Genomic DNA, 18,905 nt, shown 5'->3' with positions numbered 1-18,905 from the left:
GACCAAACTGGCACAACAGTCCCAACCTTATCCACTGAGTACACTGAAGCAGCTTCTTCCACTGACTCCATCAAAACCACTGAGTCAACTGTAACGAGTCAACCCACTGATGGCACATCCACATCTGATCTATCTGGTACAACTGAGGTAAAAACTGGGAAAACTGATGGCACCTCAACCACTGATGAGACTGGCACGACTCAGGTAACAAGTGGGTCAACTGAAGGCACCGACACAACTCATAAATCTGGCACGACTCAGGTAACAAGTGTGAGAACTGAAAGCACCGACACAACTGATAAATCTGGAACAACTGAGGTGACAAGTGGGCCAACGGAATTCACCTACACAACCGATAAAACCGAGGTAACGACTGTGCAAACTGATGGCACCTCTACAACTGATCAAACTCATACAACACATCAATCGTCCACAGTTGGGTCCACTGATGCCTCTTCAACAACCGACCAAACTGATCCAACTGCTGCAGTGTCAACGACTGAGTCCACTAATCCCACTGCAACATCTGACCAAACTGGCACGACGGTCCCAACCTTATCCACTGAGTACACTGATGCAACTTCTTCCACTGACTCCATCAAAACCACTGAGTCAGCTGTAACGAGTCAACCCACTGATGGCACATCCACATCTGATCTATCTGGTACAACTGAGGTAAAAACTGGGAAAACTGATGGCACCTCAACCACTGATGAGACTGGCACGACTCAGGTAACAAGTGGGTCAACTGAAGGCACCGACACAACTGATAAATCTGGAACAACTGAGGTGACAAGTGGGCCAACTGAAGGCGCCTACACAACTGATAAATCTGGAACAACTGAGGTGACAAGTGGGCCAACTGAATTCACCTACACAACCGATAAAACCGAGGTAACGACTGTGCAAACTGATGGCACCTCTACAACTGATCAAACTCATACAACACATCAATCGTCCACAGTTGAGTCCACTGATGCCTCTTCAACAACCGACCGAACTATTCAAACCGCTGCAGTGTCAACGACTGAGTCCACTAATCCCACTGCAACATCTGACCAAACTGGCACAACAGTCCCAACCTTATCCACTGAGTACACTGAAACAGCTTCTTCCACTGACTCCATCAAAACCACTGAGTCAACTGTAACGAGTCAACCCACTGATGGCACATCCACATCTGATCTATCTGGTACAACTGAGGTAACAACTGGAAAAACTGATGGCACCGACACAACTGATAAATCTGGAACAACTGAGGTGACAAGTGGGCCAACTGAAGGCACCTACACAACTGGTAAAACCGAGGTAACGACTGTGCAAACTGATGGCACCTCTACAACTGATCAAATTTATACAACACATCAGTCGTCCACAGTTGAGTCCACTGATGCCTCTTCAACAACCGACCAAACTATTCAAACCGCTGCAGTGTCAACGACTGAGTCCACTAATCCCACTGCAACATCTGACCAAACTGGCACAACGGTCTCCATCAAAACCACTGAGTCAACTGTAACGAGTCAACCCACTGATGGCACATCCACATCTGATCTATCTGGTACAACTGAGCTAACAACTGGGAAAACTGATGGCACCGCAACCACTGATGAGACTGGCACGGCTCAGGTAACAAGTGGGTCAACTGAAGGCACCGACACAACTGATAAATCTGGAACAACTGAGGTGACAAGTGGGCCAACTGAAGGCACCTACACAACTGATAAATCTGGAACAACTGAGGTGACAAGTGGGCCAACTGAATTCACCTACACAACCGATAAAACCGAGGTAACGACTGTGCAAACTGATGGCACCTCTACAACTGATCAAACTCATACAACACATCAATCGTCCACAGTTGGGTCCACTGATGCCTCTTCAACAACCGACCAAACTGATCCAACTGCTGCAGTGTCAACGACTGAGTCCACTAATCCAACTGCAACTTCTGACCAAACTGGCACAACAGTCCCAACCTCATCCAGTGAGTACACTGAAGCAGCTTCTTCCACTGACTCCATCAAAACCACTGAGTCAACTGTAACGAGTCAACCCACTGATGGCACATCCACATCTGATCTATCTGGTACAACTGAGGTAACAACTGGAAAAACTGATGGCACCTCAACCACTGATGAGATTGGCACGACTCAGGTAACAAGTGGGTCAACTGAATTCACCTACACAACTGATAAAACTGAGGTAACGACTGTGCAAACTGATGGCACCTCTACAACTGATCAAACTCATACAACACATCAATCGTCCACAGTTGGGTCCACTGATGCCTCTTTAACAACCGACCAAACTGATCCAACTGCTGCAGTGTCAATGACTGAGTCCACTAATCCCACTGCAACATCTGACCAACCTGGCACGACGGTCCCAACCTTATCCACTGAGTACACTGATGCAACTTCTTCCACTGACTCCATCAAAACCACTGAGTCAGCTGTAACGAGTCAACCCACTGATGGCACATCCACATCTGATCTATCTGGTACAACTGAGGTAACAACTGGGAAAACTGATGGCACCTCAACCACTGATGAGACTGGCACGACTCAGGTAACAAGTGGGTCAACTGAAGGCACCGACACAACTGATAAATCTGGAACAACTGAGGTGACAAGTGGGCCAACTGAAGGCACCTACACAACTGATAAATCTGGAACAACTGAGGTAACAAGTGGGCCAACTGAATTCACCTACACAACCGATAAAACCGAGGTAACGACTGTGCAAACTGATGGCACCTCTACAACTGATCAAACTTATACGACACATCAATCGTCCACAGTTGAGTCCACTGATGCCTCTTCAACAACCGACCAAACTATTCAAACCGCTGCAGTATCAACGACTGAGTCCACTAATCCCACTGCAACATCTGACCAAACTGGCACAACAGTCCCAACCTTATCCACTGAGTACACTGAAGCAGCTTCTTCCACTGACTCCATCAAAACCACTGAGTCAACTGTAACAAGTCAACCCACTGATGGCACATCCACATCTGATCTATCTGGTACAACTGAGGTAACAACTGGGAAAACTGATGGCACCTCAACCACTGATGAGACTGGCACGACTCAGGTAACAAGTGGGTCAACTGAAGGCACCGACACAACTGATAAATCTGGAACAACTGAGGTGACAAGTGGGCCAACTGAAGGCACCTACACAACTGGTAAAACCGAGGTAACGACTGTGCAAACTGATGGCACCTCTACAACTGATCAAATTTATACAACACATCAGTCGTCCACAGTTGAGTCCACTGATGCCTCTTTAACAACCGACCAAACTGATCCAACTGCTGCAGTGTCAACGACTGAGTCCACTAATCCCACTGCAACATCTGACCAAACTGGCACGATGGTCCCAACCTTATCCACTGAGTACACTGATGCAAATTCTTCCACTGACTCCATCAAAACCACTGAGTCAACTGTAACGAGTCAACCCACTGATGGCACATCCACATCTGATCTATCTGGTACAACTGAGGTAACAACTGGGAAAACTGATGGCACCTCAACCACTGATGAGACTGGCACGACTCAGGTAACAAGTGGGTCAACTGAAGGCACCGACACAACTGATAAATCTGGAACAACTGAGGTGACAAGTGGGCCAACTGAAGGCACCTACACAACTGATAAATCTGGAACAACTGATGTGACAAGTGGGCCAACTGAATTCACCTACACAACCGATAAAACCGAGGTAACGACTGTGCAAACTGATGGCACCTCTACAACTGATCAAACTTATACAACACATCAATCGTCCACAGTTGAGTCCACTGATGCCTCTTCAACAACCGACCGAACTATTCAAACCGCTGCAGTGTCAACGACTGAGTCCACTAATCCCACTGCAACATCTGACCAAACTGGCACAACAGTCCCAACCTTATCCACTGAGTACACTGATGCAACTTCTTCCACTGACTCCATCAAAACCACTGAGTCAACTGTAACGAGTCAACCCACTGATGGCACATCCACATCTGATCTATCTGGTACAACTGAGGTAACAACTGGGAAAACTGATGACACCTCAACCACTGATAAGACTGGCACGACTCAGGTAACAAGTGGGTCAACTGAAGGCACCGACACAACTGATAAATCTGGAACAACTGAGGTGACAAGTGGGCCAACTGAATTCACCTACACAACCGATAAAACCGAGGTAACGACTGTGCAAACTGATGGCACCTCTACAACTGATCAAACTTATACGACACATCAATCGTCCACAGTTGAGTCCACTGATGCCTCTTCAACAACCGACCAAACTATTCAAACCGCCGCAGTATCAACGACTGAGTCCACTAATCCCAGTGCAACATCTGACCAAACTGGCACAACAGTCCCAACCTTATCCACTGAGTACACTGAAGCAGCTTCTTCCACTGACTCCATCAAAACCACTGAGTCAACTGTAACGAGTCAACCCACTGATGGCACATCCACATCTGATCTATCTGGTACAACTGAGGTAACAACTGGGAAAACTGATGGCACCTCAACCACTGATGAGACTGCCACGACTCAGGTAACAAGTGGGTCAACTGAAGGCACAGACACAACTCATAAATCTGGCACGACTCAGGTAACAAGTGTGAGAACTGAAAGCACCGACACAACTGATAAATCTGGAACAACTGAGGTGACAAGTGGGCCAACGGAATTCACCTACACAACCGATAAAACCGAGGTAACGACTGTGCAAACTGATGGCACCTCTACAACTGATCAAACTTATACAACATATCAATCGTCCACAGTTGAGTCCACTGATGCCTCTTCAACAACCGACCAAACTATTCAAACCGCTGCAGTGTCAACGACTGAGTCCACTAATCCCACTGCAACATCTGACCAAACTGGCACAACGGTCCCAACCTTATCCACTGAGTACACTGATGCAACTTCTTCCACTGACTCCATCAAAACCACTGAGTCAACTGTAACGAGTCAACCCACTGATGGCACATCCACATCTGATCTATCTGGTACAACTGAGGTAACAACTGGGAAAACTGATGGCACCGCAACCACTGATGAGACTGGCACGACTCAGGTAACAAGTGGGTCAACTGAAGGCACCGACACAACTGATAAATCTGGAACAACTGAGGTGACAAGTGGGCCAACTGAATTCACCTACACAACCGATAAAACCGAGGTAACGACTGTGCAAACTGATGGCACCTCTACAACTGATCAAACTTATACAACATATCAATCGTCCACAGTTGAGTCCACTGATGCCTCTTCAATAACCGACCAAACTATTCAAACCGCTGCAGTGTCAACGACTGAGTCCACTAATCCCACTGCAACATCTGACCAAACTGGCACAACAGTCTCAACCTTATCCACTGAGTACACTGAAGCAGCTTCTTCCACTGACTCCATCAAAACCACTGAGTCAACTGTAACGAGTCAACCCACTGATGGCACATCCACATCTGATCTATCTGGTACAACTGAGGTAACAACTGGAAAAACTGATGGCACCTCAACCACTGATGAGATTGGCACGACTCAGGTAACAAGTGGGTCAACTGAATTCACCTACACAACCGATAAAACCGAGGTAACGACTGTGCAAACTGATGGCACCTCTACAACTGATCAAACTTATACAACATATCAATCGTCCACAGTTGAGTCCACTGATGCCTCTTCAACAACCGACCAAACTATTCAAACCGCTGCAGTGTCAATGACTGAGTCCACTAATCCCACTGCAACATCTGACCAACCTGGCACGACGGTCCCAACCTTATCCACTGAGTACACTGATGCAACTTCTTCCACTGACTCCATCAAAACCACTGAGTCAGCTGTAACGAGTCAACCCACTGATGGCACATCCACATCTGATCTATCTGGTACAACTGAGGTAACAACTGGGAAAACTGATGGCACCTCAACCACTGATGAGACTGGCACGACTCAGGTAACAAGTGGGTCAACTGAAGGCACCGACACAACTGATAAATCTGGAACAACTGAGGTGACAAGTGGGCCAACTGAAGGCACCTACACAACTGATAAATCTGGAACAACTGAGGTGACAAGTGGGCCAACTGAATTCACCTACACAACCGATAAAACCGAGGTAACGACTGTGCAAACTGATGGCACCTCTACAACTGATCAAACTTATACAACATATCAATCGTCCACAGTTGAGTCCACTGATGCCTCTTCAACAACCGACCAAACTATTCAAACCGCTGCAGTGTCAACGACTGAGTCCACTAATCCCACTGCAACATCTGACCAAACTGGCACAACAGTCCCAACCTTATCCACTGAGTACACTGAAGCAGCTTCTTCCACTGACTCCATCAAAACCACTGAGTCAACTGTAACGAGTCAACCCACTGATGGCACATCCACATCTGATCTATCTGGTACAACTGAGGTAACAACTGGAAAAACTGATGGCACCTCAACCACTGATGAGATTGGCACGACTCAGGTAACAAGTGGGTCAACTGAATTCACCTACACAACCGATAAAACCGAGGTAACGACTGTGCAAACTGATGGCACCTCTACAACTGATCAAATTTATACAACATATCAATCGTCCACAGTTGAGTCCACTGATGCCTCTTCAACAACCGACCAAACTATTCAAACCGCTGCAGTGTCAACGACTGAGTCCACTAATCCCACTGCAACATCTGACCAACCTGGCACGACGGTCCCAACCTTATCCACTGAGTACACTGATGCAACTTCTTCCACTGACTCCATCAAAACCACTGAGTCAGCTGTAACGAGTCAACCCACTGATGGCACATCCACATCTGATCTATCTGGTACAACTGAGGTAACAACTGGGAAAACTGATGGCACCTCAACCACTGATGAGACTGGCACGACTCAGGTAACAAGTGGGTCAACTGAAGGCACCGACACAACTCATAAATCTGGCACGACTCAGGTAACAAGTGTGAGAACTGAAAGCACCGACACAACTGATAAATCTGGAACAACTGAGGTGACAAGTGGGCCAACGGAATTCACCTACACAACCGATAAAACCGAGGTAACGACTGTGCAAACTGATGGCACCTCTACAACTGATCAAACTTATACAACATATCAATCGTCCACAGTTGAGTCCACTGATGCCTCTTCAACAACCGACCAAACTATTCAAACCGCTGCAGTGTCAACGACTGAGTCCACTAATCCCACTGCAACATCTGACCAAACTGGCACAACGGTCTCCATCAAAACCACTGAGTCAACTGTAACGAGTCAACCCACTGATGGCACATCCACATCTGATCTATCTGGTACAACTGAGCTAACAACTGGGAAAACTGATGGCACCGCAACCACTGATGAGACTGGCACGACTCAGGTAACAAGTGGGTCAACTGAAGGCACCGACACAACTGATAAATCTGGAACAACTGAGGTGACAAGTGGGCCAACTGAAGGCACCTACACAACTGATAAATCTGGAACAACTGAGGTGACAAGTGGGCCAACTGAATTCACCTACACAACCGATAAAACCGAGGTAACGACTGTGCAAACTGATGGCACCTCTACAACTGATCAAACTCATACAACACATCAATCGTCCACAGTTGGGTCCACTGATGCCTCTTCAACAACCGACCAAACTGATCCAACTGCTGCAGTGTCAACGACTGAGTCCACTAATCCCACTGCAACATCTGACCAAACTGGCACGACGGTCCCAACCTTATCCACTGAGTACACTGATGCAACTTCTTCCACTGACTCCATCAAAACCACTGAGTCAGCTGTAACGAGTCAACCCACTGATGACACATCCACATCTGATCTATCTGGTACAACTGAGGTAACAACTGAGAAAACTGATGGCACCGCAACCACTGATGAGACTGGCACGACTCAGGTAACAAGTGGGTCAACTGAAGGCACTGACACAACTGATAAATCTGGAACAACTGAGGTGACAAGTGGGCCAACTGAATTCACCTACACAACCGATAAAACCGAGGTAACGACTGTGCAAACTGATGGCACCTCTACAACTGATCAAACTTATAAAACATATCAATCGTCCACAGTTGAGTCCACTGATGCCTCTTCAACAACCGACCAAACTATTCAAACCGCTGCAGTGTCAACGACTGAGTCCACTAATCCCACTGCAACATCTGACCAAACTGGCACAACAGTCCCAACCTTATCCACTGACTACACTGAAGCAGCTTCTTCCACTGACTCCATCAAAACCACTGAGTCAACGGTAACGAGTCAACCCACTGATGGCACATCCACATCTGATCTATCTGGTACAACTGAGGTAACAACTGGAAAAACTGATGGCACCTCAACCACTGATGAGATTGGCACGACTCAGGTAACAAGTGGGTCAACTGAAGGCACCGACACAACTGATAAATCTGGAACAACTGAGGTGACAAGTGGGCCAACTGAAGGCACCTACACAACTGATAAATCTGGAACAACTGAGGTGACAAGTGGGCCAACTGAAGGCACCTACACAACTGATAAATCTGGAACAACTGAGGTGACAAGTGGGCCAACTGAATTCACCTACACAACCGATAAAACCGAGGTAACGACTGTGCAAACTGATGGCACCTCTACAACTGATCAAACTTATACAACACATCAATCGTCCACAGTTGAGTCCACTGATGCCTCTTCAACAACCGACCGAACTATTCAAACTGCTGCAGTGTCAACGACTGAGTCCACTAATCCAACTGCAAAATCTGACCAAACTGGCACGACGGTCCCAACCTTATCCACTGAGTACACTGATGCAACTTCTTCCACTGACTCCATCAGAACCACTGAGTCAGCTGTAACGAGTCAACCCACTGATGGCACATCCACATCTGATCTATCTGGTACAACTGAGGTAACAACTGGGAAAACTGATGGCACCTCAACCACTGATGAGACTGGCATGACTCAGGTAACAAGTGGGTCAACTGAAGGCACCGACACAACTGATAAATCTGGAACAACTGAGGTGACAAGTGGGCCAACTGAATTCACCTACACAACCGATAACACCGAGGTAACGACTGTGCAAACTGATGGCACCTCTACAACTGATCAAACTTATACAACGTATCAATCGTCCACAGTTGAGTCCACTGATGCCTCTTCAACAACTGACCAAACTATTCAAACCGCTGCAGTGTCAACGACTGAGTCCACTAATCCCACTGCAACATCTGACCAAACTGGTACGACGGTCCCAAACTTATCCACTGAGTACACTGATGCAACTTCTTCCACTGACTCCATCAAAACCACTGAGTCAACTGTAACGAGTCAACCCACTGATGGCACATCCACATCTGATCTATCTGGTACAACTGAGGTAACAACTGGGAAAACTGATGGCACCTCAACCACTGATGAGACTGGCACGACTCAGGTAACAAGTGGGTCAACTGAAGGCACCGACACAACTGATAAATCTGGAACAACTGAGGTGACAAGTGGGCCAACTGAAGGCACCTACACAACTGATAAATCTGGAACAACTGAGGTAAGAAGTGGGCCAACTGAATTCACCTACACAACCGATAAAACCGAGGTAACGACTGTGCAAACTGATGGCACCTCTACAACTGATCAAACTTATACGACACATCAATCGTCCACAGTTGAGTCCACTGATGCCTCTTCAACAACCGACCAAACTATTCAAACCGCTGCAGTATCAACGACTGAGTCCACTAATCCCACTGCAACATCTGACCAAACTGGCACAACAGTCCCAACCTTATCCACTGAGTACACTGAAGCAGCTTCTTCCACTGACTCCATCAAAACCACTGAGTCAACTGTAACGAGTCAACCCACTGATGGCACATCCACATCTGATCTATCTGGTACAACTGAGGTAACAACTGGGAAAACTGATGGCACCTCAACCACTGATGAGACTGGCACGACTCAGGTAACAAGTGTGAGAACTGAAAGCACCGACACAACTGATAAATCTGGAACAACTGAGGTGACAAGTGGGCCAACTGAATTCACCTACACAACCGATAAAACCGAGGTAACGACTGTGCAAACTGATGGCACCTCTACAACTGATCAAACTTATACAACATATCATTCGTCCACAGTTGAGTCCACTGATGCCTCTTCAACAACCGACCAAACTATTCAAACCGCTGCAGTGTCAACGACTGAGTCCACTAATCCCACTGCAACATCTGACCAAACTGGCACAACGGTCTCCATCAAAACCACTGAGTCAACTGTAACGAGTCAACCCACTGATGGCACATCCACATCTGATCTATCTGGTACAACTGAGCTAACAACTGGGAAAACTGATGGCACCGCAACCACTGATGAGACTGGCACGACTCAGGTAACAAGTGGGTCAACTGAAGGCACCGACACAACTGATAAATCTGGAACAACTGAGGTGACAAGTGGGCCAACTGAAGGCACCTACACAACTGATAAATCTGGAACAACTGAGGTGACAAGTGGGCCAACTGAATTCACCTACACAACCGATAAAACCGAGGTAACGACTGTGCAAACTGATGGCACCTCTACAACTGATCAAACTCATACAACACATCAATCGTCCACAGTTGGGTCCACTGATGCCTCTTCAACAACCGACCAAACTGATCCAACTGCTGCAGTGTCAACGACTGAGTCCACTAATCCCACTGCAACATCTGACCAAACTGGCACGACGGTCCCAACCTTATCCACTGAGTACACTGATGCAACTTCTTCCACTGACTCCATCAAAACCACTGAGTCAGCTGTAACGAGTCAACCCACTGATGGCACATCCACATCTGATCTATCTGGTACAACTGAGGCAACAACTGGGAAAACTGATGGCACCTCAACCACTGATGAGACTGGCACGACTCAGGTAACAAGTGGGTCAACTGAAGGCACCGACACAACTCATAAATCTGGCACGACTCAGGTAATAAGTGTGAGAACTGAAAGCACCGACACAACTGATAAATCTGGAACAACTGAGGTGACAAGTGGGCCAACGGAATTCACCTACACAACCGATAAAACCGAGGTAACGACTGTGCAAACTGATGGCACCTCTACAACTGATCAAACTTATACAACATATCAATCGTCCACAGTTGAGTCCACTGATGCCTCTTCAACAACCGACCAAACTATTCAAACCGCTGCAGTGTCAACGACTGAGTCCACTAATCCCACTGCAACATCTGACCAAACTGGCACAACGGTCTCCATCAAAACCACTGAGTCAACTGTAACGAGTCAACCCACTGATGGCACATCCACATCTGATCTATCTGGTACAACTGAGCTAACAACTGGGAAAACTGATGGCACCGCAACCACTGATGAGACTGGCACGACTCAGGTAACAAGTGGGTCAACTAAAGGCACCGAAACAAATGATAAATCTGGAACAACTGAGGTGACAAGTGGGCCAACTGAAGGCACCTACACAACTGATAAATCTGGAACAACTGAGGTGACAAGTGGGCCAACTGAATTCACCTACACAACCGATAAAACCGAGGTAACGACTGTGCAAACTGATGGCACCTCTACAACTGATCAAACTCATACAACACATCAATCGTCCACAGTTGGGTCCACTGATGCCTCTTCAACAACCGACCAAACTGATCCAACTGCTGCAGTGTCAACGACTGAGTCCACTAATCCCACTGCAACATCTGACCAAACTGGCACGACGGTCCCAACCTTATCCACTGAGTACACTGATGCAACTTCTTCCACTGACTCCATCAAAACCACTGAGTCAGCTGTAACGAGTCAACCCACTGATGGCACATCCACATCTGATCTATCTGGTACAACTGAGGCAACAACTGGGAAAACTGATGGCACCTCAACCACTGATGAGACTGGCACGACTCAGGTAACAAGTGGGTCAACTGAAGGCACCGACACAACTGATAAATCTGGAACAACTGAGGTGACAAGTGGGCCAACTGAATTCACCTACACAACCGATAAAACCGTGGTAACGACTGTGCAAACTGATGGCACCTCTACAACTGATCAAACTTATACAACATATCAATCGTCCACAGTTGAGTCCACTGATGCCTCTTCAACAACCGACCAAACTATTCAAACCGCTGCAGTGTCAACGACTGAGTCCACTAATCCCACTGCAACATCTGACCAACCTGGCACGACGGTCCCAACCTTATCCACTGAGTACACTGATGCAACTTCTTCCACTGACTCCATCAAAACCACTGAGTCAGCTGTAACGAGTCAACCCACTGATGGCACATCCACATCTGATCTATCTGGTACAACTGAGGTAACAACTGGGAAAACTGATGGCACCTCAACCACTGATGAGACTGGCACGACTCAGGTAACAACTGGGTCAACTGAAGGCACCGACACAACTCATAAATCTGGCACGACTCAGGTAACAAGTGTGAGAACTGAAAGCACCGACACAACTGATAAATCTGGAACAACTGAGGTGACAAGTGGGCCAACGGAATTCACCTACACAACCGATAAAACCGAGGTAACGACTGTGCAAACTGATGGCACCTCTACAACTGATCAAACTTATACAACATATCAATCGTCCACAGTTGAGTCCACTGATGCCTCTTCAACAACCGACCAAACTATTCAAACCGCTGCAGTGTCAACGACTGAGTCCACTAATCCCACTGCAACATCTGACCAAACTGGCACAACGGTCTCCATCAAAACCACTGAGTCAACTGTAACGAGTCAACCCACTGATGGCACATCCACATCTGATCTATCTGGTACAACTGAGCTAACAACTGGGAAAACTGATGGCACCCCAACCACTGATGAGACTGGCACGACTCAGGTAACAAGTGGGTCAACTGAAGGCACCGACACAACTGATAAATCTGGAACAACTGAGGTGACAAGTGGGCCAACTGAAGGCACCTACACAACTGATAAATCTGGAACAACTGAGGTGACAAGTGGGCCAACTGAATTCACCTACACAACCGATAAAACCGAGGTAACGACTGTGCAAACTGATGGCACCTCTACAACTGATCAAACTCATACAACACATCAATCGTCCACAGTTGGGTCCACTGATGCCTCTTCAACAACTGACCAAACTGATCCAACTGCTGCAGTGTCAACGACTGAGTCCACTAATCCCACTGCAACATCTGACCAAACTGGCACGATGGTCCCAACCTTATCCACTGAGTACACTGATGCAACTTCTTCCACTGACTCCATCAAAACCACTGAGTCAGCTGTAACGAGTCAACCCACTGATGACACATCCACATCTGATCTATCTGGTACAACTGAGGTAACAACTGGGAAAACTGATGGCACCGCAACCACTGATGAGACTGGCACGACTCAGGTAACAAGTGGGTCAACTGAAGGCACCGACACAACTGATAAATCTGGAACAACTGAGGTGACAAGTGGGCCAACTGAATTCACCTACACAACCGATAAAACCGAGGTAACGACTGTGCAAACTGATGGCACCTCTACAACTGATCAAACTTATAAAACATATCAATCGTCCACAGTTGAGTCCACTGATGCCTCTTCAACAACCGACCAAACTATTCAAACCGCTGCAGTGTCAACGACTGAGTCCACTAATCCCACTGCAACATCTGACCAAACTGGCACAACAGTCCCAACCTCATCCAGTGAGTACACTGAAGCAGCTTCTTCCACTGACTCCATCAAAACCACTGAGTCAACTGTAACGAGTCAACCCACTGATGGCACATCCACATCTGATCTATCTGGTACAACTGAGGTAACAACTGGGAAAACTGATGGCACCTCAACCACTGATGAGACTGGCACGACTCAGGTAACAAGTGGGTCAACTGAAGACACCGACACAACTCATAAATCTGGCACTACTCAGGTAACAAGTGTGAGAACTGAAAGCACTGACACAACTGATAAATCTGGAACAACTGAGGTGACAAGTGGGCCAACGGAATTCACCTACACAACCGATAAAACCGAGGTAACGACTGTGCAAACTGATGGCACCTCTACAACTGATCAAACTTATACAACATATCAATCGTCCACAGTTGAGTCCACTGATGCCTCTTCAACAACCGACCAAACTATTCAAACCGCTGCAGTGTCAACGACTGAGTCCACTAATCCCACTGCAACATCTGACCAAACTGGCACAACGGTCTCCATCAAAACCACTGAGTACACTGATGCAACTTCTTCCACTGACTCCATCAAAACCACTGAGTCAGCTGTAACGAGTCAACCCACTGATGGCACATCCACATCTGATCTATCTGGTACAACTGAGGTAACAACTGGGAAAACTGATGGCACCTCAACCACTGATGAGACTGGCACGACTCAGGTAACAAGTGGGTCAACTGAAGGCACCGACACAACTCATAAATCTGGCACGACTCAGGTAACAAGTGTGAGAACTGAAAGCACCGACACAACTGATAAATCTGGAACAACTGAGGTGACAAGTGGGCCAACTGAATTCACCTACACAACCGATAAAACCGAGGTAACGACTGTGCAAACTGATGGCACCTCTACAACTGATCAAACTTATACAACATATCAATCGTCCACAGTTGAGTCCACTGATGCCTCTTCAACAACCGACCAAACTATTCAAACCGCTGCAGTGTCAACGACTGAGTCCACTAATCCCACTGCAACATCTGACCAAACTGGCACAACGGTCTCCATCAAAACCACTGAGTCAACTGTAACGAGTCAACCCACTGATGGCACATCCACATCTGATCTATCTGGTACAACTGAGCTAACAACTGGGAAAACTGATGGCACCGCAACCACTGATGAGACTGGCACGACTCAGGTAACAAGTGGGTCAACTGAAGGCACCGACACAACTGATAAATCTGGAACAACTGAGGTGACAAGTGGGCCAACTGAAGGCACCTACACAACTGATAAATCTGGAACAACTGAGGTGACAAGTGGGCCAACTGAATTCACCTACACAACCGATAAAACCGAGGTAACGACTGTGCAAACTGATGGCACCTCTACAACTGATCAAACTCATACAACACATCAATCGTCCACAGTTGGGTCCACTGATGCCTCTTCAACAACCGACCAAACTGATCCAACTGCTGCAGTGTCAACGACTGAGTCCACTAATCCCACTGCAACATCTGACCAAACTGGCACGACGGTCCCAACCTTATCCACTGAGTACACTGATGCAACTTCTTCCACTGACTCCATCAAAACCACTGAGTCAGCTGTAACGAGTCAACCCACTGATGGCACATCCACATCTGATCTATCTGGTACAACTGAGGTAACAACTGGGAAAACTGATGGCACCTCAACCACTGATGAGACTGGCACGACTCAGGTAACAAGCGGGTCAACTGAAGGCACCAACACAACTGATAAATCTGGCACGACTCAGCTAACAAGTGTGAGAACTGAAAGCACCGACACAACTGATAAATCTGGAACAACTGAGGTGACAAGTGGGCCAACTGAATTCACCTACACAACCGATAAAACCGAGGTAACGACTGTGAAAACTGATGGCACCTCTACAACTGATCAAACTTATACAACATATCAATCGTCCACAGTTGAGTCCACTGATGCCTCTTCAACAACCGACCAAACTATTCAAACCGCTGCAGTATCAACGACTGAGTCCACTAATCCCACTGCAACATCTGACCAAACTGGCACAACAGTCCCAACCTTATCCACTGAGTACACTGAAGCAGCTTCTTCCACTGACTCCATCAAAACCACTGAGTCAACTGTAACAAGTCAACCCACTGATGGCACATCCACATCTGATCTATCTGGTACAACTGAGGTAACAACTGGGAAAACTGATGGCACCTCAACCACTGATGAGACTGGCACGACTCAGGTAACAAGTGGGTCAACTGAAGGCACCGACACAACTGATAAATCTGGAACAACTGAGGTGACAAGTGGACCAACTGAAGGCACCTACACAACTGATAAATCTGGAACAACTGAGGTGACAAGTGGGCCAACTGAATTCACCTACACAACCGATAAAACCGAGGTAACGACTGTGCAAACTGATGGCACCTCTACAACTGATCAAACTCATACAACACATCAATCGTCCACAGTTGGGTCCACTGATGCGTCTTTAACAACCGACCAAACTGATCCAACTGCTGCAGTGTCAACGACTGAGTCCACTAATCCCACTGCAACATCTGACCAAACTGGCACGACGGTCCCAACCTTATCCACTGAGTACACTGATGCAACTTCTTCCACTGACTCCATCAAAACCACTGAGTCAGCTGTAACGAGTCAACCCACTGATGGCACATCCACATCTGATCTATCTGGTACAACTGAGGTAACAACTGGGAAAACTGATGGCACCTCAACCACTGATGAGACTGGCACGACTCAGGTAACAAGTGGGTCAACTGAAGGCACCGACACAACTGATAAATCTGGAACAACTGAGGTGACAAGTGGGCCAACTGAAGGCACCTACACAACTGATAAATCTGGAACAACTGAGGTAACAAGTGGGCGAACTGAATTCACCTACACAACCGATAAAACCGAGGTAACGACTGTGCAAACTGATGGCACCTCTACAACTGATCAAACTTATACGACACATCAATCGTCCACAGTTGAGTCCACTGATGCCTCTTCAACAACCGACCAAACTATTCAAACCACTGCAGTATCAACGACTGAGTCCACTAATCCCACTGCAACATCTGACCAAACTGGCACAACAGTCCCAACCTTATCCACTGAGTACACTGAAGCAGCTTCTTCCACTGACTCCATCAAAACCACTGAGTCAACTGTAACGAGTCAACCCACTGATGGCACATCCACATCTGATCTATCTGGTACAACTGAGGTAACAACTGGGAAAACTGATGGCACCTCAACCACTGATGAGACTGGCACGACTCAGGTAACAAGTGTGAGAACTGAAAGCACCGACACAACTGATAAATCTGGAACAACTGAGGTGACAAGTGGGCCAACTGAATTCACCTACACAACCGATAAAACCGAGGTAACGACTGTGCAAACTGATGGCACCTCTACAACTGATCAAACTTATACAACATATCATTCGTCCACAGTTGAGTCCACTGATGCCTCTTCAACAACCGACCAAACTATTCAAACCGCTGCAGTGTCAACGACTGAGTCCACTAATCCCACTGCAACATCTGACCAAACTGGCACAACGGTCTCCATCAAAACCACTGAGTCAACTGTAACGAGTCAACCCACTGATGGCACATCCACATCTGATCTATCTGGTACAACTGAGCTAACAACTGGGAAAACTGATGGCACCGCAACCACTGATGAGACTGCCACGACTCAGGTAACAAGTGGGTCAACTGAAGGCACCGACACAACTGATAAATCTGGAACAACTGAGGTGACAAGTGGGCCAACTGAAGGCACCTACACAACTGATAAATCTGGAACAACTGAGGTGACAAGTGGGCCAACTGAATTCACCTACACAACCGATAAAACCGAGGTAACGACTGTGCAAACTGATGGCACCTCTACAACTGATCAAACTCATACAACACATCAATCGTCCACAGTTGGGTCCACTGATGCCTCTTCAACAACCGACCAAACTGATCCAACTGCTGCAGTGTCAACGACTGAGTCCACTAATCCCACTGCAACATCTGACCAAACTGGCACGACGGTCCCAACCTTATCCACTGAGTACACTGATGCAACTTCTTCCACTGACTCCATCAAAACCACTGAGTCAGCTGTAACGAGTCAACCCACTGATGGCACATCCACATCTGATCTATCTGGTACAACTGAGGCAACAACTGGGAAAACTGATGGCACCTCAACCACTGATGAGACTGGCACGACTCAGGTAACAAGTGGGTCAACTGAAGGCACCGACACAACTGATAAATCTGGAACAACTGAGGTGACAAGTGGGCCAACTGAATTCACCTACACAACCGATAAAACCGTGGTAACGACTGTGCAAACTGATGGCACCTCTACAACTGATCAAACTTATACAACATATCAATCGTCCACAGTTGAGTCCACTGATGCCTCTTCAACAACCGACCAAACTATTCAAACCGCTGCAGTGTCAACGACTGAGTCCACTAATCCCACTGCAACATCTGACCAACCTGGCACGACGGTCCCAACCTTATCCACTGAGTACACTGATGCAACTTCTTCCACTGACTCCATCAAAACCACTGAGTCAGCTGTAACGAGTCAACCCACTGATGGCACATCCACATCTGATCTATCTGGTACAACTGAGGTAACAACTGGGAAAACTGATGGCACCTCAACCACTGATGAGACTGGCACGACTCAGGTAACAAGTGGGTCAACTGAAGGCACCGACACAACTCATAAATCTGGCACGACTCAGGTAATAAGTGTGAGAACTGAAAGCACCGACACAACTGATAAATCTGGAACAACTGAGGTGACAAGTGGGCCAACGGAATTCACCTACACAACCGATAAAACCGAGGTAACGACTGTGCAAACTGATGGCACCTCTACAACTGATCAAACTTATACAACATATCAATCGTCCACAGTTGAGTCCACTGATGCCTCTTCAACAACCGACCAAACTATTCAAACCGCTGCAGTGTCAACGACTGAGTCCACTAATCCCACTGCAACATCTGACCAAACTGGCACAACGGTCTCCATCAAAACCACTGAGTCAACTGTAACGAGTCAACCCACTGATGGCACATCCACATCTGATCTATCTGGTACAACTGAGCTAACAACTGGGAAAACTGATGG

At 47.2% G+C, this 18,905-nt stretch overlaps 1 protein-coding gene across 1 annotated transcript in view; it reads left to right on the top strand.

Moving 5' to 3' along the window:
- Positions 1–3,079: 3,079 nt before the first annotated feature.
- The window catches only part of LOC144459688 (uncharacterized), a 42,396-nt gene continuing 26,570 nt past the window's right edge, over positions 3,080–18,905 (top strand). Inside the window, exons 1-4 of the mRNA XM_078164133.1 lie at positions 3,080–7,155; positions 10,649–10,778; positions 11,177–12,426; positions 14,272–16,137. Of these exons, the coding sequence (XP_078020259.1) occupies positions 3,382–7,155; positions 10,649–10,778; positions 11,177–12,426; positions 14,272–16,137 (7,020 nt within the window). The 5' untranslated portion in view covers positions 3,080–3,381. The remainder of the gene's footprint in view (positions 7,156–10,648; positions 10,779–11,176; positions 12,427–14,271; positions 16,138–18,905) is intronic.

This window comes from Epinephelus lanceolatus, chromosome 22 (genome assembly GCF_041903045.1).
Source record: "Epinephelus lanceolatus isolate andai-2023 chromosome 22, ASM4190304v1, whole genome shotgun sequence".
In the NCBI taxonomy this organism is placed as follows: Eukaryota; Metazoa; Chordata; class Actinopteri; order Perciformes; family Serranidae; genus Epinephelus; species Epinephelus lanceolatus.
This window is presented reverse-complemented; position numbering and strand designations above follow the sequence as displayed.